Source organism: Penicillium hispanicum (assembly GCF_028827665.1).
Source record: "Penicillium hispanicum strain IBT 35686 chromosome Unknown utg000001l_segment0_segment0, whole genome shotgun sequence".
NCBI lineage: Eukaryota > Fungi > Ascomycota > Eurotiomycetes > Eurotiales > Aspergillaceae > Penicillium > Penicillium hispanicum.
Genome location: NW_026623193.1, coordinates 2625427 through 2648453, shown reverse-complemented (window position 1 = coordinate 2648453; position 23027 = coordinate 2625427). Strand labels below are relative to the sequence as shown.

Genomic DNA, 23027 nt, shown 5'->3' with positions numbered 1-23027 from the left:
GAGGGCAGACGTCAGTCCGAAAGGCGGAGATCGACATCGCGACACCGTTGCGATTCCGCATTATTTTCCCTTCCCCCAACAATGGCGCCGCCCACCTCCCTGCCGTCGCATGAGCGGACGCGGGTGGAGGACTACCTGAATGACAAGATTCAGGTTTCTGCTGACCTGGAAAGTCTGGACTCGCTGCTCTCGACCCTTCGCGCGCAACAGGAGCTCCAGCGGAAGCAGGTAGCAACCTCCCCTCTTTGTTGGCATACTCGGATCTTCACGCGAACGCACGGCTAATCCAAGACAATTAGCTCGCAGAAGCACACGAAGCACTCTCAAAGGCGACCAAAGCATCCAACGACCATGCCGAAGTTACTCGCAAGCGCGCCGAGACCTTTGCGGAGGCACAGGCGGACATTGATCGGAGGCTGAAGGCCCTCACACAGTCGGAGACCAGCGACGAGGCAGTACGACGTCTCGAAAGCAGCATTAAGGGGCTCCAGCGACTGGAAATCTCCAAAGGATATGTGGAGTTACTGAAGGACGCGGAGGAGCTGAGGTACGCCTTCCCCCGGAGCTGAGGTACGGCCTCAGACTAAAATACCGTGTTATAGCAAAGAAGCCTTGACGAGCATTGGATCAGAGCCTCGTGCCGCACTGAAGCCCTATTCGCAATTGCGCAGTATTGTGCTAGCTTTGAAAGAAGCCCAGCCTGCCGCTGAAGGTGCCGCTCCTCATCTTATCGATTATACAGAGAAACTGGCGTTGGCACTGAGGGAGCAACTGAAGAAATTTTTTGGCAATCGACTCCAAATGACTCTTGAATCAATGAAGTGGCCAACACGGGAGTTGAATATTACTGGTAAACTCTTGGCCCAATGGAGGCAGGATGTTGAGCTACTAATCGACCTCCAGATGTGGTATGTTCTCTCTTCCAGATTGGCAGGTCCTCCTCTAACTGATATCTTCCAGTGAACTGCAAGGCCTTGACTCTCTGGTCATCGGTCAGAACCCCGAGCCTCCAGTTTTTTTCCCACTGGAGGTGATGCTTCACCCGCTAGAACTCAGGTTTAAATATCACTTCAGCGGGGAAAAGCCGACAAATAAACTTGATAAGGTACCATATCCTACTTCCAGCTGCGAATATTGCACCATCTAACATCGTATGTACAGCCGGAGTATTTCCTGTCTCACATCCAGGATCTCATCAATCAGTTCGGCGGATTCTTCATGTCATACCTCCAGCCGATTCTCGATGAAAAGGCGCAGTCAGCAGGCCATGGTATTGCATGGAATCTCTATAATGCATTGAATGCTTTTATCACCGCGCTTCTGCCGATTCTGAGACAAAAGATCGATTCCTTTCTCCCTCAAATTGCGAACTACCCTCAGCTTCTCAGCCATTTCGTCCACGAGTTAATGAACTTTGACAATGAGATTCGTGAGACATGGAATTATCTGCCAGATCCCTATGCAGAAAGCAAATGGAAGGGTATGACCTGGGAAGTTCTCACGAAGCAGGGATGGTACGATCGCTGGCTTCAGGTGGAGAAGGACTTTGCATTAGCTCGGTACAAGGATATCATCGACACCGCTGATAGCGGACATCTCGATTATGATGGTGTTGAACTCACTTCGACTAAGCCGACAAAGGCGGCAATTCGAGTTAACGACCTTCTCGAAACAATTACTGAACGCTACCAGCCACTGTCCTCCTTCAGTCAGAAACTACGGTTCCTCATCGACATTCAAATCACCATCTTCGACCAATTTCACGAGCGACTCCAATCTGCTTTGGAGGCTTACCTTGCAATGACATCCACTCTGGGCCGTACAGTGCAAGGGGCTGATGGACAAGCTAGCGTGGAAGGTGTCGCCGGTCTTGAGCGACTTTGCAGAGTCTTTGGGAGTGCCGAGTATCTCGAGAAGAAAATGGAGGATTGGAGCAACGATATATTCTTTGTTGAGCTCTGGTGTGATCTCCAAGAGCGTGTTCGTCAGAACCGCGATGGCGGCCGAAACGTGGCTGGCACCATGTCCGTCGCAGAAGTGGCGTCACGCACCTCGACAGCAGTCGCCAATGGCGATGCGTCCAGAACCCAGGCCTCCTCAGACGGAGCTCTTTTTGACGAGACTGCTTCGGCATATCGCCGACTTCGACTACGTTCCGAATCCATCATCACCTCCACCATATCTTCGAACGTCACTGCAGCTTTGAAACCCTACTCTCGAATCGCCACCTGGGCGACGCTTTCCACGCCTTCAGCTAGTGCGGTCGCTTCCCCTCCCTCCCTTTCTTCGGACTTGGCACATGCGATGCGTATCTTGTCCACCCAGCTGTCATTTCTCTCCCAAGCCCTTGGAGCTGCGCCTTTGCGACGAGTCTCCCGCCGACTACTCCTCTCCATTCAGAGTTATATATGGGACAACGTGCTCACGAGGAACACTTTCTCCGCTTCTGGCGCAGCTCAACTGGCTAGCGATGTCGATTATCTGTGCAGTGCAATCGATACGGCCCTCGGTCCAGCAAACCACGTGGGTGGGTCGTTGCGGATCGTGAAGAAGCTCAATGAAGGATTGCGTCTTCTCAACTTGAGCACATCGACTACGGAATCAGTGGGAGGCAAGACCGATGACGCCAATCCTTTCTTGGGGCTGTGGGAGGTGGAGAAGCGGTTGTTTCAGGACAACCAGAGTGCCCGGGCCGTCCTTGCTGAGCTGGGGATTGATGGGTTGACCGAAGCCGAAGCGCGGTCTGTGATGGAACGACGAGCTGAGACTGGTAGCTAGCATAGCATAATGCCAATCGTGGTATGATGCCCGCCACAGCCTCTAGGCCTATGACATAAACCAAGGTATTGGCGAACTCATTATTCTGGCATTGCTCTCAAGATGAGGTAATTCCACTTGGCTGGCCTGCATTCAGGTGTACGGATTTGTGCATTCGTGTACCTGGGTATTGGACAAACCATGCAGTGACGAATATCAATGTGCCTTCATAACCGACGGTTCGCAGATGATGCCCAGATGACGCCCCAATTTGGAGCGAATCGAAGTCGGATAGTCTGCGGAGCCATCTTGGCTAAATAAGTATAGAAATGACCTGTCTCGGGAACTCCCATGAGAATGCGAATTGTGTTTACCTACAGTGGGGTCTCGGTGAATACTCCCTCAACTGTGCCACATCTCAAGTCTATTCAATATAATCAATGGAACCTATGACAAAATATATACAATCACCAACCCAGTCTCTGGGAAGAACTCGGTCCCCTCGAGATACCCGGCAGACTCTTAAGAACGGTGCACAACGGGCCCATGTCCATGCTCCCCAGGTCGTTTCCGAGGAACAGCCGATGCGTTCGACTTCAGGCTCTCAACGATGCCGGGCCCGACCTCCTCAATGGTGCGCACGAGAGACTCGACCGTCTTCTTGCTGGTCAAAACATTCACGACGCAGCGGAAGAACTTGCCATTTCCAGCCGCATCCTCATCACCACTCGGAGGTGCAAAGTCGACCATAAACCCCCTTGGAACAATGGCATGGGTGATCTGCTCAGTAACCTTGCTGTTGTCCTTTGCGCGTTGTTCCTCGTTCGACACGACACCGCGCGGGTAGGCAACCTCCTGGCCGGGGGCATAGTAGAAGCACACTTGGAGACAAGGCGGCACGTCCTCGCTGACCAGTATAAAGTTCGGATGCTGAGAGATCAAATTGGCGAGATGCGCAGCAACACTGCACGCAGAGTCGATCTGCTGCTCATAGCCCTCGGTCCCGTAGTAAGTCCACCCCAAGAAGAGCTTGAGAGAGTCGGCGCGCCGGCCACATTGCAGAGTCAGATCGGCCAGATCCCACACTTCTGGTGATTCAATCTCTAGTTCCGACTCGAGTGAATCTCCATTTCTCGTCGGCTCAATGTCTTCATTGTGGAACAGGTAGCCTGCAGGAAGAGTATTCGCACGGTGAAACTGGCGCATGTCCGCAGCCAGGAGGAACGAGCATGTCACCGGCACACCCAGCATCTTATGTGGGTTGATTGCAATACTGTTGGCCTTCTCGGAGCCAGCCAGCTTATGCCGTTGGTTTCGAGAGAAGACGAAGGAGCCACCCCAAGACCCGTCGATGTGGAACCAAAGATTGTACTTCTGGCAGATCGCAGCGATTTCGTCGAAGGGGTCGAAGGAGCCCATCACGGTGGTTCCGGCCGTAGCATTGACGTAGAACGGGGTTCGGCCCTCACCTTGAGCCTTTTGTACAAGTCGTTCCAGCTCCGACGAAATCATGCGACCCTGCTTGTCGATTGGTACCGGCCATACAGCACTGCTTCCGAAGCCAAGCATCTGCGCCGCCTTCTCCACGCTGTAGTGGCCGTGGGCACTAGTGAAGAGCACGAACTTGTACTCTCCATTGCCATCTGTCTTGGTACTCGGATACAGATTGTTGCGCGCGATGACAATAGAGGTCGTATTGGAGGCCGATCCACCCTGCACTGAGATCCCACCGGCTTGGGGAGCCGTCAGCCCAAAGAGGTTCGCCAGCCGTTGACCTGTGTATTTCTCAATGACGGTCAATGCAGGTGAGACCTGGTAGACATGTACATTGGTATTGAGTGTTGCGAGAATGAGCTCCGCGGCAACACCGGGTGCATTGGTCGAGGCGTATAGCTTATCCAGGAAGCCCTGGTGCCAAGTGTTGACGGAGTACTGCAGCACCTTCTGCAGGACCTCGATCAGTCCGTCTTGTCGTTTCCCTTGTGCTGGAATTTCCAGCTGGAGAACATCCCGCAGCTCTTCCGGCTTCTTGTGTTCCACGAGCGATGTCTTTGGCTGTCCAGAATGGCCATTGACTCCATTTTGGTGTGCGGGTGGTTCGTCGGCGGACCGAATAAAAGGAATTAGGAGTTCTTCAACTGCTTTGAGGAGCTATGGCCGGATTGAGCTGTTAGCTTTTAATCAATATTGGATGGAAACGCTGAAGATTCGATCAACGAGAGCCATTGGCGAAACGCATGGGCACTCACACTCTGCACCTCGTCGGCGCGGCTGGAGGTTGTGGTTTGCGACATCTAGACGTATATGGCAGTCTGAGGCATTATATGTGCAGGCGACATGCAGATCAAAGACCAGTATCTATAGAGAAGCAGTAATGACTGTGACGGCAATGCAAAGAGCGCGAATTGGAGTTGGGCGCATTCCATGAGCCGCGAAGAAAAAAAAAAGTTCCCGATTGCGGGATGGCGACATCGCTGATGCCCTGACATCATCGGCCCGCGACCCCGAGGTCCTCGATGATTCTCTTCGTCGGTGGAGTGCAAGGGTGGTAGATGCACATGGGAATGGCCGGCGCCTCAGAAATCAAGAACAGGAATAGAATGGTGTGGCTGGATGCAGCACCAATCACATCTCCATATACGTACTGTGGTTTTCACCCTTCAACCCGAGATACATAGACAGTCTTCCACAGTATTTATATTTCTGATTTATCTCAAATGCACCAAGTATGGGTGATACTATTGTGCTTCTCGTTCCTCGATGTTGAAAGCCGATACATCGTGTAGTTGAACCACAGTGTCATAACTTTGTCCACGTTCCTTTCGGATCTGACTTTTCCAAAGCCCGTATAATGTATTGGCGACCCTTCACAGTGGCCTTCTGTCCCGGAACTTGCCAGGTGCTCTGATGATCCAGGTCAATGTGCTTGGATATGGAGGGTAGATGGACACCGTCTTGGCCCAGACAATATTTCACCTTCCAACACGCGCCGGACCACTCTTCGGAACGAGCGCTGACTTGACCTCCCCAAATCTGATCGGCGAGACTGTCGCTTGAAGAAGGGCCCTTTTTGTACGCCTGCGACTGCTGCAAAGCGAGATACCTTCCTCCAATATGCGCGAGAAAGGTCTTCACCTGGTCGTCTTGCTCCACGACATCTTCCGATTCCAAGATCCACGCCACGCGACTCCCTGACTCCATAGAGTCTCCCAATACTGGAAGAAATCTCCATACCTCCTCATATGGGGTCATTGGGGTGCCCGGGACATCTGGACGAGCCATCGTGCCCGTTTCCAGGTCATCTCCATTTGGAAGAGCCAGAAACGGGCAAGGATCGCTCACATTGAAATTGTTATGCGAATCGATGGTGTGTGTGAAAACAATGCGACCTATGGACTTGTTCAGCGCTCAATCACCATGTCATTGGCGAGGTGATCCTACGGGGATTTGTATCTTGCAGCAGGCATTGTCCGGCAATCGCCCAGTCGAGATGGCCGGACTGTTTATCCACCCGCAAGTCAACATACCAGTCTCCCACGGTTAAGACGAGGGTGTCTGTGTTCTCAAATGGCGCCTCTGGTAGCCATCGCAGAGAGATTCGTGTGGAAGCGTGCGTTCGGGAGAAATGCGGAATGCCAGGAGCCATTGTGGGCAAGTTGGATAACGACAATTGCTCGGTCTACTGAAGACAGTTCAGAAGATGAGAAAGCAGATGGAACTGCATTTCTGGCGCAGAACAACTGCTTCAATCTATACCGATGGGGTCTCGCCGCGAGTCCCTGCGATGTCTCGCTGGCGGTTGCCGCATTCTGCGATTGGCGATTAGCGTTGTTCCCCGCGCTCTCGTTCTCAGATCAACTCTCTCGCTGGCGCTTTCCTGGGGTGTCTTTCCATGCATCCATGTCTAGTCTGAGTCACTGGCTTCTCCATGCCAGGTAACAGATAAAAGGACCCCACGGTCCGAGTATCCCATCGGTTGCTCCAACACCAGAACCTCAGGAGACCAACTGTTAGTCTTGCATGTCGGATCAGAAATGTCACTGGCACTCGGCGCAGTTGCTACTATTCTAGTCGGAGCTTTGATCTACCAGCTCCTTTATACTCTACTTTTCAGCCCTCTCGCACGCATTCCGGGTCCTAAATCCTTTGCTTTGACCAGAGCGACGCTGGCGCTCGAGGACTACAAAGGCACTCGCACTCGCCAAATCCACGCTCTTCACGCGCAATATGGCCCCGTGGTCCGACTCGGCCCAAGTGAAATATCCTTCAACAGCATTTCCGCGCTCCGAACAATCTATGGAGCCGGAAGTGGGTTCGAACGAACGGGCTTCTATCGCATGTTCGAAGCATATGGGCGCAAGAACATGTTCTCCTTCTCCACGGTCAAGGAGCATGGCGCGCGGAAAAAGCTCTTTGCACATGCATACGCCAAATCCGCGATGCTGAAGGGTGTCAATTCGGCGATGATCGAGCACAAAGCCAAATTGTACCTGTCCCTCTTGCAAAAGGATGGTCCCCGGAATGAGATCTTCTCTACGTTGCACTACTTCTCGCTGGACAATATCACGGAGTTTCTATACGGAAAATATGGCAAGACCGCATGTCTCGAAGGGTCCGAAAGCGATCGCGAACTCATCAGCGATGTCGTTGATATCGCCCGTCGCAAATTGTCGTGGTATGCGGTCCATTTCCCGGAGTTCACGAAATGGCTGTACTCGAGAACGGGCGTCGCGGGTTGCATTGCGCAGCGCTTCTACCCCATGAATCTTCCCACGACCTATACTGGCATTAGACTGCACGCCATGAAGGCCTGTCAGGCATTCGCCAACGCCCCGGAAAATGAAAGGGCGAATGAGACATCGCTAATCGCCAAGTTATGGCAACACCATGTTTCTCGGAAGGAGAACGGAGTCGATGATCTGGATATCGCCTCGGAATGTGCTGACCATCTCCTCGCCGGGATTGATACCACCAGTGACACGCTGATGTTTTTGATCTGGTCCCTGTCGAGACCGCAAAGCAAGAGGTACCAGGATAAGCTCATCGAAGAAGTTTGCGGAATTCCAGCGGAGAGCTTGAATGCCGACGGGATCCCGAGGGCAGATGTATGTGATAAACTGTCGTATGTGGATGCTGTCATCAAAGAAACCCTCCGACTCTATGCTCCTCTCCCTGGATCCGAGCCCCGATCGCTGGGAACGACTTCGAATATCGACGGTTATACGATACCGCCGCGGACAACCGTTTCCATCTCGCCGTACGCACTGCATCGAAACCCAGACGTGTTCAAGAATCCATTGGAGTTCAACCCCGACCGATGGCTGGAGTCGTCGAAGGAATCGGCAGAGATCAAGAAATGGTTCTGGGCATTCTCAAGCGGAGGGAGGATGTGTATTGGAATGCAGTAAGACATGATCCTGTCGCTTGTTGAACTACGGAGCTAATCTTGTAGCCTTGCTATGGCCGAGATGACGACGTTGGTTGCTGCCATCTACCGGAAGTATACAACCTCAACGAAGGGGGACTTTGATAATGTATCCCCCGGGATCACCGCGCGTTATGAGGTCTTTTATGATGAGGGTTGCTCAGGGATGCGGGTATGTTTCCAACCACTATCATGATCCTCTGCGTAAGTCGGTGTGCTTACTCGCAATGCAGGAGCATGAATGTCAGATCGAATTTTTACCTCATCCATAAACGCGACATTGGATGGCAAAAGGAGAAGATCCAATCAACTTATTGTAGCATTCCGACTGTGGGATTTGGATTATCAAATTGGAAGAACGAGCTTGCAAGATCTTTGAAGTGCTTCTCTCCAGCCAGTAATCGTTACATCTTCATCCATAATCTTCCACAGTTCTTGAACCACCTCCCATTGCCTTTTGAAATTGCCTATGTTGTAATCCTGTATCTGTGTCCACCACGCGACCCAGGGTTGTCGATCAGTTGCGTCGCAAGCACCAATGAATGCCGGCCAAGACATGGGAGCAGTCCTCTTCTCGCCCTTCATGTATTGGTCCTTGAGGTCCTCCGCATGGGTCAGGTTTTGTAAGATAGAGCACACCTCATGCTCCATGTCCAACGAGCTATTCATTTCGATGGTGCGATAGAAGAATATCAAGACTGCACTATGGAAGGCACGAGCTTGGCAGCGAGCTATTTCGACCATGGTCTTCTCTGACCCAAGAAGACTGAACTGATCTGGATCAAGCTTCCATGCAAGCAAGTCAATCTTCAGCGCCTCGCTGGCTTCGAAGAATTGCAAAGATGATTCGTGATCATGGTGGGCCAGATACTGGGATATGTCACAGGCCCTTTGAAGCATATTTCCAAGCGCGGGCGTGACGCCATACATATGTTCAAGGCTTCGGTCATCTGCCTGGAAATACGATTCGCCAAAGAGCGACTGGTGTTGTCGATTCACACTGCGAGGCCGGTAGGACGTTGTACGCGCCAAGAGTGTCAAAAAGTGACGAATGCTGCTCACTCGGCGATTTTGATCATCGATTATTCTGTCGCTTGACGGTCGGTGGAGATTATGACATCCATCAAGATGAATTGGGAAGTCAGAGTCCTCCCCCGTCATGGTCTTCCTGTTGTCAGAAGATTCTTCTGGGTGCGACATCGAGAAGACTTACATCGATTGTCACCAGAGACAGCATCGCCGTCAGATATCGGGTATAAGTATGCGAGTCACAGGGATGAACCAGTGCCAAGTTCAGGGCCTTGAGTGCCTTGGCTCGATGTTGTAGACCCAATCGATGGAACATCTTCGAGCCGCCCGTCGCGTTTCGAAGGTGAAATGCAGCGGATGAGAGTACGCTGTGGAAGATTGCGGTCGACACATTCGATGAGGAGAGGCTGGCTTGTGTCAAAGGCGATCCAGGGCATCCTTCCAGTGCGAACTGGAAGTAAGTGGTTCTCCATGGGTTCTTGGGATGAAGAACTGGTTGAAGGAGTTCCGCAACGTGGGTCGTATAATGATGCATGAGCATGGATGTTTCGCGATCCTGAAACAAGGACACAGACAACGCAAGATCTGGTGAAACGCTTCTTATAGAAGACATGGATTGGTTTCTGGGCATCGAAGTCGCTTTGTTAGTAGTACCGCTGCTCATGTTGCAGCGAACTAACGCCACAAGGTCATCTTGATGCCAGAGGGGATCGGCTTCGCGACTTGATCGAGTTGGAAGATCAGCACGTCTAGCGGACAGGAATGGATCCAAAGTCCAGTCATCGAAGAGCTCGCCATTATGCGTGAAAATTCTCGTAACATTGCGCCGGCTTTGAAAAATCGAAAATGGACCCACGCGTACTGTATCCAGAGGCATTGAGACTGTGTCCAGAGTAGACAGCATTGCATTGATTTCCTCGTCAGGTAAGCCTGGTAAACCGGATTGGTCTGATGCCTGTCAGTCACCGCTCGTCTTCCGTTCGACGATTGTATACCAACCGAGCTGAATTCGTCTGCGCCGCCGGATTTGCTGATCTTGGTCATTCCCCGTCACCCAGTATAGATTCACGCCGTATCCTGCGCACTCTACCCCGGCCCGTTCGCAAGTGCGGCAGCCATTTTGATCTCGTTCGTCGCATTTGACCTTGCGAGTCCTGCAAGTCCAGCATCTGGAATACGTGAGCACCCGTCCGTCAGATAGTGAAATGCGACGCGTACCCTGTGAACGTCACCGACTTTGGTTTCCTCAGTCGCACTCGTGGGGCGCGTTGACCCCGGATCGTCGATATATCACTCATCGGTGGGAGGACCATGTGGGCAAAGTCATGAAGAATTGAAAGAACTTATGACACATCGCGTGCCCTCGTCTAGACCATGATGGCCAATGGCGAGCCGGTAACTCCTCCGCGCGGCCAGGGCCGGGGGCCAGAATGCAAGGACAACCAAGTCAGTTTACCTTATCTGCAGCAAATGCCAGCACGGCTGGGACGTCGGCTCCAATCCAATACCAATGAAGCCCAGGCTTTTATCGGGAGGCGGGGGAGAGTTGATAGATCGGCAATCGCCAGAAGGATTCGTTTGCCGAGCTGATTCCCATCTGCTTCGGGTAGGAGCCAGCGAGACCCGGTGGTGGAAAAGGCGAACTACTATACTCTGGACTCGTCCATTGAATATTCAGGGTAGATGTTTACTAGCCTCTTGGAGAAAAGACCATTTTTATAGTAATATTCAATCCACGAATCATTTCTCAGACTGCATATATCGAACATATCGAGTTAGAGTACGACCATTCGGCTTCACAGAAGAAACAAGAAGAGAAAAAGTCTCACAACCCCTGAACAAACCTTCGACTATCGGTATTCAAGCAAAGGCCCCTGGAAATTGCCTCGGCCATGTATCATCCACCAGATTCCCACCAGCACTATGAGGCCGCAAGTGATTACACTGGTATAGTTCATCGAACCCGCGCTCGTCGGGAGACTGTAGGGGAAACAATAGATCACGAACGAGACCACGATGTACAAGCAAGCAATTGCATTGACAGCAAACCCCAGCTTGCCCATCCAGAACGGTCCAGGCGTGATGCTAGTGCGCCCAGTCAGCATGTGGGGGAAAATGGCCAGGAAGTAGGACAGCGTGGTGAGCAAAACAAAGGAGCCGATGAACGCATTGAACGCTGTAAGCGACCCGACGTAGATCGCTCCAATGCAAGTGACAAAGACACCGCATGTCAGGGTCGCATAGAATGGACTGTCCCATCGGCCACTAATCGTGCCCAGCCAGGGGGAGAAGGGAGTGGCGCCATCGCGACCCAGAACGTAGATGGTCCGCCCGGTCGTGACATAGCAGCCAATGGTGGCACAGAATATGGGGCAAATCGACAGAGTTAAGAGTCCAACAGCCCCTGCTGTTGACCCAGTCGCTTGCAGGTAGATATCTCCCAAGGGGCAGATGGAGTCCAGACTCATGATCTTCGGTAGATCGTGAACAGCGTAGAACATGGCGATGAGATAGCAAAACGCCGTACTAAACCCGATGATGATCTGACAGGCCAACGCGATGGGGATGTTTCTCGCTGCTCTGTATGCCAGATTTGTCAGTTAATCAAATGATACCTTCTCGATATCACGGGGGAACCATACTGGGGGATCTCCTCGGCGATGTGCGTAACGCAGTCGATCGCGCCAATGGCAAAGGCGCCATTCAGCATGCCTGCGAGAAAGGTGAACCCGTCACTCGAGTAGCCGGTCATGTTAGTCCAGTCTTTCCAGACGAACTGGCTCGATGCATAACCAAAGCCATTTCGGCTCGGCATGATCGCACACACGATGACCACGATGACCAGACCGACCACGATGAAAAAGGATCCCAGGCGACTGATGGCTGGTAGCGCACGCTGAGCGAACATCACCGTCAAGCAACAAACCCAAGAAATGATTAAGTAGCCGATGAAAACATGCCACTGTTTGGGCTCAAATCCAGGGTGGTAGAGTGCGTAAGCGTAGACAATCATACTGCTGGTCATGGAACAGTTTCCGGCCACGGCGAAAGCCCACGCCAGACCATTAAGCCACCCAGCAAACCAGCCGCAAACACGCCCATACTTAGGACCAGCAGTTATTGTAGCCCAGTGATACACTGAACGACAGAATGTCAGCGAATAGCACTGGATCCAATCAAGCCTGAACTCACCTCCGCCCGAGGCCGGAACAGCCGATGCCAACTCCGCAATTGAAGCAGCAATTGGAGAATACAAGACACAGACTACCGCACTGTGGACTCAGTGAGCTGAAAATTCTCGTTTTCAAGATTGTTGAAGAGGTGGAGCGTACAATTCGTAAATGATGCCAGGGGGTCCGCCGTTGTAGAGTGAGGCAATCTGAAGCTCAGTTAGATTCCACCGTTCACAAAGGCATTCAAGGCACTCACAATCCCACCACCAAGGACAGCCCAAGCATTGCCAGTGGTCATTCCAGTTGCACAGGCACTGAAAAGATTGAAGCTTTTCTTAAGCACTGGAGTTTGGTTGCCAAAGGTGAGATCGGCTTCAATATCCATCTCAGAAGGACCGCTGAAAGTCTCCATATCACCGGCCTTCTCTTTTCGCTGTAATCCGTCCATGATGGGGTGTTTATTGATTGAAACAATTTTGCACTTCATGAAATTATCTTGCGTTCCATTTCCGCGAGGAAGACAGACACTATATACTATTCCAGATCCTGCTGCTATCCAGCCTCCGAGTACCAAGTATACCGCCTCCTTATCATCTGACCCCCCCTATTCAGTCATTTGCTCGATGAGAAAAAGCCACTCGATGTCTATTGATCAAAGATAAGTCTGAATATATTCGAGTCACGCCTGGGGTATCGCTGGCTGCTGCCGAATCCGTCTGGGTAATCGCGGGGAAATATCGCCATCAAGGATGTTCATAGGAGAATAACAACAGATCGCCATTGATTGCTATCATACTTACAATTCACGAATGAAGTCTTTCCTTGCATGATATCAAGCTTATCACTTTGCGGGGCTGCAAGTAGCCCTAAGCCACTGTCTCGCTGGCTGTTGCCGCTTTCATCCGATTAGACTTCGTTCGCCGATTGGACGTTGAGGATGGAACGACGAGACCCCGACTCCAACATAAAGTCTGCAATGGTCGCAACTCCAGGTCAATACCGAATGTGTGGAGGACCGAGCTCTTGTCACCTTCTTTCCTTGAAAAAACAACTTCAGCATACTATCATGTCGTCTTCACCTCCCCACCACCATGTGCTCATCTCTACATCCAGCATGGGGCATGGAAATGCTCTGAAAGCTGAGCTGACGAGTAAGCCAACTCGAAGAACGACAAGCTTGGGTATCAGGAAGACAGATATTGACACTACTCTAGATAATGGTAACATCACAGTCACGGCGCAGCTGCGTGCTACCGCGCCCCATGAAGATGCTGTCGATACGGAAATGCAGTCCGCGTTTGACAGACTGCAAGGTCGCGTCGACTTGTTCATTATCGATGCGCAAGCTCATACCTCGTTTGGTAAGGACCCTCTGTGGGAGATACCTCTCGCAGAGTGGTGCAAAGAAGACGCGTCCATCCCCAGCCAGCAGCAACAGCTGCTGTTACAGGCAAAGGCCTTTCTTCGATGTCTGATTCGGCATTCAAAGGCTGGAGCTGGCTCGATTCCTCCTTTCCGGATGATTCTTATCGGCGATCGCGATTCCTTTGGCATACCGTGCCATATCATTCTATCCAAGCTCCAGCGAGATGTGTCATCGCTCAATGCCCAGGCAGTGGTTAACTTTGTCCACGTCGCACCATTTGAGAATAATGCATCCCCAGAGGTAATGGCCAAAGCGGTTCAAACCTTGGTTTCAATGAGCACGCAAGCTAGAGTGGTCAACTTGCATGACATTTCAGCTGTCGGCTCCTTTAAGGGTGACGCTAGCTTAACCGACTGTGCTTTTGAAGAGAGCTCAGCGCTTTCGATTCACGCACCACTCAGTGCAAAGAAAAGAACCGTCAAGATTGCCCTGTCCTGCGACTTTGACGCCCTTTCCGCTTTCCTGGGCACTGGAGAACACCCCGACAACAATATGGCCGACTACAGTACCGGCATATTTGCCGGCCGTGTCGGCGGCAGGCGGTTGTTACGCATGCTACAAAAGTATCAAGTGGCAGATAAAGTGACCTGGTTCATCCCCGGGCACACGATGGAGACTTTTGAGTCCACCGTCAGGGAGGTCGTCCAATCCGGCGCTGAGATTGGCCTGCACGGCTACGCCCATGAAGGAGCATACCAAATGACCCCAAGCCAAGAGCGCGAGGTGTTGGTCAAGTGCATGGAGGCCGCGAAGCGGTTGACGGGCAAGAAAGTGCAAGGATACCGCGCGCCCATGTATCAGCTTCGCGAGACAACCGTCGAGCTGCTGAGGGAGTTCGGGTTTCTTTATGATTCCTCCCTTAGCCACCATGACTCCCAGCCTTATTATTTGCCTGCCAACCCACCCGTGCAGCGAATCGACTTTTCCCAGCCTGCTAGTAGCTGGATGCATCCCACGCCACTGGCTGATATGAACACTGCACCGGAGGGGCGTCCCATCGTGGAGATCCCAACGGGTTGGAACAATGAAGACATGATGGCCTTGCAGTACTTCCCCCATCTCCATAACAGCCATGGGCATGTTGATGCTCGCGTGGTGGAACAACGCTGGAAGGATATTTTTCTCTGGCTGTGGGAGAACGGCGATGTCGATCAGCCAGACGGTAGCTTCGTCTTCCCAATCTTGATGCACCCCGATACGAGTGGTATGGCACATGTAATGGGGATGGTGGATCGATTTGTTGCTTGGTTGCGGAACTGGGGCGATTCGGTGGAATTCCACACCTTTTCCAGTATCGCTCAGAGTTGGCTGGATGAGCAGGCAAAGGGGCGGCAGTGAGAGGTATCTCCGGTTATGCTATCACATGGTCATGACCAAAATGTACATTTCACGTCTATCTAGGGAGATCAACACAAATTGCTTCGGGCACCTTCTCAATATCCTAGTATCCCAGAGTGACGGCACAGGCACCTGTAGCCCTTGCGAGGGATCGATATGATCGTGGACATCAAATGGTATTAACATAGTCATCGAATTCTATACATTCCACTAAACATTTCCAACCTTCAAGACTTGGCAGAAACAGGCTTGTTGCCCTCAGCACCGCTCTCTCTAGCAGCGAACCGCTCTCGAGCCAGCTCAATCTTGGATTTTGGCCGTTCTCCTGTACCTTCACTGCCTAGCTGTCGGTCAACGCCCTTAGCACGAGCAGTCCACTCGCCGCGTCGACGCTTATAGAGGTCCATCGACCAATTCCTCCACACTGCGCGACCAATAAAAGAGTCGCGCAGAGTCATTTCGTTTGCTGCGAGTTCCTGTGCCATTCGCTCCTTCACGAAAAAGATGTCCTTGGTAGCTGCCCAGAGAGCATCCACGACGTGGGAGCCGCTGTTGTCCTGGGCAAGTGCTACCATGTGGCCCTGGAATCGTGTGGTGAATTGACGTCGGAACTGACTGGTGGAGGTAGGCAGAGTCAAGGCTTGTTGCAAGACACGAGAAGAACTGGGCTCCCGAGCAAGCTCGAGAATTGACTCGGTAGGCTGTGCAAGCAGGCTAGTGTATACTAGTTCGCTCAAAGGGCCCGACACCGTGAGCATTGTCTGTGCCAATAGAGAACCATGCAGCCTTTCTGCAGCAGATGGACCAGCGGAGGCCTTCTCCTTTGGTTGTTTCTGGCCCTCATCGTCGGCATCCTCCATTTCTTGATCTTCGGATTCCGGCACAGGATTCTCAGTGGGCTCATCGAGTCTAAGGATCTGACGAAGCCGGGCAGTTGGCTCTTTGCTGTAGGCCTCTTTGAGTGCCTTGGCGAAGGGCTTCGTGTCAACATTTCGAACCACACATCGCTCAATCAATACCCTTGGAACGATGAGTCGCGCTCTTTCGATCAGGCCTGGAACTTCGGGAATGATAAGATTCATAGCATTCTGCAAGTCGTCCTTTCCGAGTCTCTCCAATGTCCGTAAAACCACATAGCCCGCTGTGCTGTTGCGGGAAAGAGAACCAATGCGATCACAAATGTTGTTCTTGTAGAGGTTCTTGAACACCTTTCCTGGCATATACCGCACCATGGTCTCTACCAAGCGAGAGCCCACCGGGTCATAGAGCAGACCGCGAATAAAAGTGGCACTTTCAGTGCCTTCTTCAAAAGACTCGTCGGGGACTAGTCTTCTCAATATCGATCTTGGGTCTTTGGCGCTGGATTTACCAAAGTGGGACAATTCCAGGAATAGCATGACCTGCAAGACCGGGTTGCCTACCGGATGGGTAGCCAAGGCTCGCAGGTAGGTATCATCGAGGCCCGCAATCATGTCACTCATGATTTTTTTGAGGGCAGGCTCAAAAGATTCTGGGACAGTCCGCTTTTGGGCTGGAGCCTGTTCTTCTTGTGCGCCCGTCGTTGGGAGACCCAATCTTTCTTTTTTGCGACTCGCGACCACGGAATCGTTCGATGAAACATCCACCGGTTCACCAGCAAGAACCAGGAGTAAAACTCGGATTGTATGCGATGCAAATCGCTCCGTCAAGAGATAGCCCCAGTTTCCTTCCAACTCCTGGATCACGCTCATGAACATGTCTGCAAGCGAGAGATCCGACTCTGTCTCGCCGTCCTCAGTCGATTTTTGGGCTTGTGACTTCGGCGTCTTTTGCATGACCGCAGGGGCAGCATGGATGAAGAGCGTCTCGCAGCAATGGCTTGCGAAACGATGCTGCACAAGGTGAAGAAAGTGACCAAGAAATTTGCTGAAGATCCGACGAATTTGCCGGACATCTGAAGCCGAGATTAATTTCTCCATGAGTCGCGAGCAGCCTTGGCTGCACGCAATCTTCAACTCCTTCCCATTTGCCTCCTGGTATACACTCTCAACGAACAGGTTCTTCTCTTCGGCATCAGAGAACTGGTTTGATTCGAGGACCTCATTGGCGCGCGAGAAGTACTCTTGCTCGTCGGTGTCGAGCAGACCGTAGAAGGGCATGTCCCCGGAGTCGAGGTTTTCGCCACCTGATTCTTCATTTTCTGGCTCGAGCGGAATGTAGTCGGCATTCTCATGGTAGGGATCGTTGTAGGTGTCGTCGGCGTCGGCATCGGCGGCGGCATCGGATGGCTTCATGCGCTTCGCAGCGGGTGCTTCGATGGAGTCATCGTACTTGCGCTTAGATTCATCCTTCTGGGCTTTTTGCTCCGCCCGGCGACCTCTCTTTTGCTTCTCACGGGGCATGGTGACTGTGTTGAAGAGAAAATGATTGCGCTGGAAATTTTTTGGATAAGCAGTGGTCCAAGCGTCGCCGCGCGCTGTTTGTTTGGTTTGCACATCATCCATACCTGTCAGGATAGTGAGAGGATCTGACCAATTGGAATCAAGGAGAAGTCTGTCTTGCTATTCTGCCCAATCTGCCAATTTAGGGGGCGTACGCTTAGATAATCATAACATACAGGAAAAGGATAAACTATTAATGCGAGTTTCCACACACTCATTCCAACAATACCTCAAGATGGAGCTTGGAGGCATGGAAACAGAAACGAGGAGAGATCAATTAGACAGGAGTTAAGGATTCGAGGACTGAATAGATTCAGGAAAGCAGGTACCCCAGATATATGTACTTATGCCTCTGCTATACTCAAATCTCCACCTCCAAGCCATGAGAGACACCCTGGGGCCGATCTGTGTATATTTCTGTGCAACATGTGGACATCGAGGTAGACTTGGAATGGATTTCTGATTTACAGAAATTAAATATACAGTTGAATACATAGGATACATTGTTCTTCTTAACATCACCTCTTATGCAGCCGAGTAGATGGCAGAGACGTGGCGCCCACACTCAACGTGCTGTTCCATGCTCACCGTACGTTTGCCGACTTTACCCTTGTGCCGAGGCATGATCTGCAGACGGGCTTCCGGTTCCGACTTCTTTGCAGACTCTGGGGGCGCTTTGATATAGGTCGGGCGTGACTGGTTGCTTCGTTTCCCAGTTCCTAGCTGGAAATGCTCATTGCCTCCCCACCAGAGCGCGTCGTAGCCGAAGTCGCGCGATTTGTCCAATGATTCTGTAGTCGTTGAGCTGAGGCTCGTCTTATTGTCCATAACGGCAGCAACGTGGGTTGTGCCCACAGAAATTTCGCGCAGGCGTATCGGAGACATTTGCTTGGTCTTTTCGTCGTATTCGCCAAGTCCGCTCAAGGCCTTGACCTTGGTTGGCGAATCTTGAATATGGATCCACCTGCCATTTCCGAGGGTGCCCCAGATTCCACGACCACAGGACCATGTGTCAGCAGACACAAGTCCCAAATCGCGCACGTTGGAAGCCTCCTCCCCTGGTCCTAGGATTCGCTTGGCATCCACGGTGAAAAAGCTGCTAGCTCCGCCGGCGGCAATGCTGGTGACTTTCGGGGAATACATCTTCAGACGGTAAATTGGTTTCAGAGAAAGGGCAAAGGGAGTGTCCTTAAGAGGTGTTTCTGGTTCGAATTCAACACCAAGCTGCCCGAAAGAGTTATCACCCCAAGCAAACAGATGACCATCCTTGGTCAATGCTAGAGAATGGTAGTCGCCAGAGGCAATTTGAGTGACCTTGGAGCCTTTGAGGGTCATAACTTCGTGGCACGCATCCACTGGCCCTTTAGGACGGGTGGACCAGGTCAAACCGGGCACACCAAGTTGTCCGAGGGACGGATAGCTTTCAGTTGAAGCTGCAGCTGTGAAGACACGGCCAGAGCTTGTGAGCATCACAACGTGCTCCTGACCACCCTTGATGGAGGTGATCCTTTCCCCGAGTTTCAAAGAGGGCTTCAGCACACGGTAGCTCAATTGGGACTGCCCAGCCCAGAAAGGCACCCATGAGCCCTCTCGAGCCTTAGGACCGGTTGCCTGATCCTGCTTCGAGATAGGCAGGGAGTATACATTCCCGTCCGAGGCCAATGCGATGATTCGGTTCTCGGATAGAGCAAGTGACAACAGGTTCTTGCCAGTCAGAGTCTTGTTCGGTTTGAACTCAGTCTCCGAGAAGCCCTTGCCCCACTGAACTAGGTCACCATTCTCTGTAATCGCAGCGCCGGATTTCTCGTCGATCTTGAAATCGCGCAGCACTTGACCGTCAAAATACCTGAAGCGTCGGGGTATTTTGATGTCAATATCTTTAGAGCCAGGATCGACGACTCGGTATTCATTCGAGCCCCACGTATAAACCGAGGGACTCTTCAAGCTTCGTTTCTCCTGGATGAATTGCGCACGGAGGTCGTTGACATCAATGACTTCCTTTTGCTTGTCGACCTGGCCATCGATCCAAGCACCCTTCAGATCTCCATTCACAAAAGAGTATCCTAGAAAGGCCGCAGTACCAGCAACTGCGACCCCCAGCGAGTTGCGGAACCAGCGGGAATCCGCTTTCTGCGATTTACCACTCGCGAATCGCCGCCATGGCGCATTGTGAGATTGGGCAGTCGTGACACGGGAAGGGCGAGCGAGGCGTGTAAAGGACGTCGCAGGCGGTCGAGCTCGACTTGCTAGCATCGTTGATGATTGTCAAAGGCTCTGTTAATGCATATCCGTAAGCTTTGAGGAATGAAGGAACGCAAGCCGGGGAAGCTCAGTTGATTTGCGTCAGAGGCGGAATCCCGTGGCAGAACATCGGGATGGCTGCGGCACTGAACACATCGCTCTTTTGGTCTCGTACTCTGTCAACACCGGCTCCTTCCCTTTCCTCGGCACCGAAAGAGTTGTGGGCCGGAGTGTGATCGATTATTTCCCTCCTGCTCCTGGAGCCCTGACTGCACCATGCCGTCCACGAAGCAGCAACGCGCCCGCCGCCAGACTGCACCATCAGGCCCGCCGCGGAAGCCAACCGCCAACGAAACACAATCGAGCCTTGAGACGACACAGGAGCAACCGTCTAACTTCCTCCAATGGAGCATTCCCAATTGGAACAATGAGCTTGAGTTCTCCAAGTGGTTGAATGGTGTCAGAGAAGACTTGGTTGAGGAGAGCTATGATCAATACCAGTATGTCCAGTCGCACGCGGGGTGGGTGGGATATAGGTTAACCAGGACCCGCATTCTCAACCAGGAACTGCCTAGACGAACTACAGCAATCAAAAGAGCACATAGACGAGATTCTCATGAGTACATTGACGCTCCTTGATGACCTTTCCAGCCTATCCGAGTCCTTCAGGTCTGTGGAATCACAAACATCGAACTTCGAGAAGCAGTGTGAGGGGCTTCTTTCTGCGCAGCAGCGGGAAACGAAGCTTGCAAATAGCATACAAAACAACCTACACTACTATGATTTCTTGGACCCTTCTTCACGGCGCCTCAATGCCCCCGGCGCCGGCAACACTGTTCGCGATAAGGAGTTCTCCGACATGCTCAGGCGGCTCGATGTCTGTCTGGATTATATGGAAACGCATGTGAGTGGGACTTGCGATCCACAAGCCGTGGGATAATCTAAGTTGACATTATCTGTAGCCCGAACAAAAGGAGGCGGGGGTTTATCGCTCCAGATACCGGCTGCTTCTAACGCGTGCACTCACGCTTATCCGAGGGAACTTTGTGGCTGCTCTCCGGGAAATCTACCAAAGCGTCTCAAAGAAGATTTCAGACCAACAATTGAATGATACAGCCTTGTCGGCACTTCTCTACGCTAAATTTAGGGTTGGCGCACCTGAATTGAAGGCGATCGGAGTGGAGATCCAAAAGCGAGCCGTTCCGCCCCTGAATCCCGACCAGAACAACGAAGCAGAATACCAAAGCTTGATGAATGAGCTACACAGCAATTACTCGACTACTCGTTCTAGGCTCATCATACCGCTAGCCCGCAAAAAGCTCAGTGAGATCACACAGACTCCCAGTTCATCCAAGGATCTCGTTTCATTTGCCCGAGCAAGCATCAGCTATATCCGCGGGGTATGCTTGGACGAATACGACTTATGGGGCGAATGGTTCCACGGCCAGGGAGGACTATATGATTTCCTTGAAACCATTTGCGAACCTCTTTATGATCATCTTCGCCCGCGTATAATTCATGAGACTGACATTATCAATCTATGCCAACTTTGCACTCTGCTTCAGACTCGTTACTTTCTTGACCCGGAAGATGATGTGGAGCAGACGGACACGAACCAGCTTGACTTCTCCACTTTGATCCAGCCCGCTTTGCAAGATGTCCAGACTCGACTGGTGTTCCGTGCCCAGGCTGTCCTCCGCGATGAGATCGAACGATACAAGCCTCGGCCAGAAGACATCGACTATCCAATGCATAGCAAACAAGTTTCCCTGACTGTGACTGATACTCAAATATCGGGAAAGAAAGATACCACAGCGGACACCATGATCGACATGACACAATCTGCCAATGAAGGTGATGAGATTGCCGGTGCACAGGAGAAGGATGGAAAGTGGGACTTTGAAACTCAGACCGCACTGAAAGGATGGTATCCGACTCTACGAAAAGCTATCTGGCTTTTGAGCCGGATATACCGCCTTGTTAACGTATGGCTTCTCGTCCACTGTTCGGATTGAGATTTCATGCTAACAGTTTCATCTATTTAGTCCACCGTTTTCGATGATCTAGCCCATCAGATCGTCCATCAAACAACCTTATCTCTCGATACCGCAAGCATCCTGATCTCAAGCAAATCTTCACCGGCCGATGGACAACTCTTCCTAATGAGTCACCTTCTCATTCTCAAGCAACAGATTGTCGCTTTCGACATCGAATATGTCGCTCCGGAAGTATCTTTCGACTTCTCCGGCGTAACAAACACATTCTGGGAACTGCGCGAGCGCGGCGGTCTCTTCAACCCACGCAACCTGATGCGACTCGTTGGCCACGGCCTCATCCCGCGCGTCGTAGAGAATATGCTCGACGCCAAAGTTGAACTGGATGGTCGCCTGCGCACCGTCATCAACGACTTCATCAATGCCTTCGCGTCCCGCATGACTGCTTCCCTGCCGACAAAGTTCGTGGACACGCGCAACCTGCAGCGTGGTGAACTGATCCATCCTTCCTGTCGTACCATTGAGAAAGAGGTCCCCGTTCTCCGGAAGATTCTAAATGAGTACATCGATGACACGCGCATGAAAGAGACGCTCGTTGGTGCGGTCCAGGATCGCACGATCCAGATTTACGAGGATTTCTTTGACAAGTACACCTCGGCTGAGAGAGGCAAAGGTCGTGCGATCAGTAGGAAGGGCAAGGGCCGTGATGATGCCGTCTGGGACGTCGAGACCTTCGCCGAGTGGTGCGAGGGTGTGTTCCGAGTTGGCGTTTCGGGTCTACAGTCTGACCAGGTGGACCTGGCCGAGGATGATGATGATCTGCTGAGCACGAGCTCCTAGGTCTTCTCTCCTTGTTCCTTATTTCCTTTTTCATCCGAGCACCTTGAGCATAGATACCATGAGAAATAGCGCGGTTATGTGTACATCTACGAACGCTAAATACTATCCCATCCGGACCTGCACCTGTTGTGCACAGCTAGCACAGAGACTCGTAAGAAATCGTAATGAGACGAGACCAATCAGCAATGGCACCAGAGAAAAAGAGCAATCGCTTGTCCCTGTCAATCTAGTTCGTATATACATCTAACACGAATCCAATAGACACCGAATAACAATCCATATCCGCCACGAACCAATTCTCGCTCGAACGAAAAGAGAAACTTCCAGGGGGTATGTATATATTATGCGGATAAGAAAAAGCACATTTGTAACCCAGAATTTGCA

General features: G+C 51.8%; 10 protein-coding genes across 10 annotated transcripts; 4 read left to right on the top strand and 6 right to left on the bottom strand.

The window, feature by feature from the left end:
• Positions 1-81: 81 nt before the first annotated feature.
• On the top strand, positions 82-2778 carry N7459_001017 (RINT-1 family protein; the record flags this gene model as incomplete). Its single annotated transcript, XM_056940202.1, has 5 exons — positions 82-228; positions 300-547; positions 603-908; positions 961-1105; positions 1162-2778. 5 exons carry the CDS (start codon positions 82-84, stop codon positions 2776-2778), a joined length of 2463 nt encoding a protein of 820 aa, XP_056804482.1.
• Positions 2779-3279: 501 nt separating this feature from the next.
• Positions 3280-5051, bottom strand: N7459_001016 (pyridoxal phosphate-dependent decarboxylase family protein; the record flags this gene model as incomplete). The annotated part of the gene is made up of 2 exons (XM_056940201.1): positions 3280-4908; positions 5007-5051. 2 exons carry the CDS (start codon positions 5049-5051, stop codon positions 3280-3282), a joined length of 1674 nt encoding a protein of 557 aa, XP_056804481.1.
• A 505-nt stretch (positions 5052-5556) lies between these two features.
• On the bottom strand, positions 5557-6403 carry N7459_001015 (uncharacterized protein; the record flags this gene model as incomplete). Its single annotated transcript, XM_056940200.1, has 2 exons — positions 5557-6146; positions 6199-6403. The coding sequence occupies 2 exons, from the start codon at positions 6401-6403 to the stop codon at positions 5557-5559; spliced, it is 795 nt and encodes a 264-aa protein (XP_056804480.1).
• A 388-nt stretch (positions 6404-6791) lies between these two features.
• Positions 6792-8454, top strand: N7459_001014 (cytochrome P450; the record flags this gene model as incomplete). The annotated part of the gene is made up of 3 exons (XM_056940199.1): positions 6792-8161; positions 8210-8354; positions 8416-8454. The coding sequence occupies 3 exons, from the start codon at positions 6792-6794 to the stop codon at positions 8452-8454; spliced, it is 1554 nt and encodes a 517-aa protein (XP_056804479.1).
• A 73-nt stretch (positions 8455-8527) lies between these two features.
• N7459_001013 (Zn(II)2Cys6 transcription factor) lies at positions 8528-10524 on the bottom strand (the record flags this gene model as incomplete). The annotated part of the gene is made up of 4 exons (XM_056940198.1): positions 8528-9346; positions 9396-10141; positions 10178-10430; positions 10468-10524. 4 exons carry the CDS (start codon positions 10522-10524, stop codon positions 8528-8530), a joined length of 1875 nt encoding a protein of 624 aa, XP_056804478.1.
• A 537-nt stretch (positions 10525-11061) lies between these two features.
• On the bottom strand, positions 11062-12832 carry N7459_001012 (uncharacterized protein; the record flags this gene model as incomplete). The annotated part of the gene is made up of 5 exons (XM_056940197.1): positions 11062-11791; positions 11854-12349; positions 12404-12483; positions 12544-12590; positions 12641-12832. 5 exons carry the CDS (start codon positions 12830-12832, stop codon positions 11062-11064), a joined length of 1545 nt encoding a protein of 514 aa, XP_056804477.1.
• A 666-nt stretch (positions 12833-13498) lies between these two features.
• N7459_001011 (uncharacterized protein) lies at positions 13499-15148 on the top strand (the record flags this gene model as incomplete). The annotated part of the gene is made up of 1 exon (XM_056940196.1): positions 13499-15148. One exon carries the CDS (start codon positions 13499-13501, stop codon positions 15146-15148), a length of 1650 nt encoding a protein of 549 aa, XP_056804476.1.
• Positions 15149-15375: 227 nt separating this feature from the next.
• nop9 (RNA-binding RNA processing protein NOP9) lies at positions 15376-17529 on the bottom strand (the record flags this gene model as incomplete). The annotated part of the gene is made up of 1 exon (XM_056940195.1): positions 15376-17529. One exon carries the CDS (start codon positions 17527-17529, stop codon positions 15376-15378), a length of 2154 nt encoding a protein of 717 aa, XP_056804475.1.
• Positions 17530-18093: 564 nt separating this feature from the next.
• Positions 18094-19821, bottom strand: N7459_001009 (RCC1 domain-containing protein; the record flags this gene model as incomplete). The annotated part of the gene is made up of 1 exon (XM_056940194.1): positions 18094-19821. One exon carries the CDS (start codon positions 19819-19821, stop codon positions 18094-18096), a length of 1728 nt encoding a protein of 575 aa, XP_056804474.1.
• A 264-nt stretch (positions 19822-20085) lies between these two features.
• Positions 20086-22643, top strand: N7459_001008 (Golgi transport complex subunit COG3; the record flags this gene model as incomplete). The annotated part of the gene is made up of 4 exons (XM_056940193.1): positions 20086-20309; positions 20374-20713; positions 20772-21794; positions 21855-22643. 4 exons carry the CDS (start codon positions 20086-20088, stop codon positions 22641-22643), a joined length of 2376 nt encoding a protein of 791 aa, XP_056804473.1.
• Positions 22644-23027: the final 384 nt, after the last annotated feature.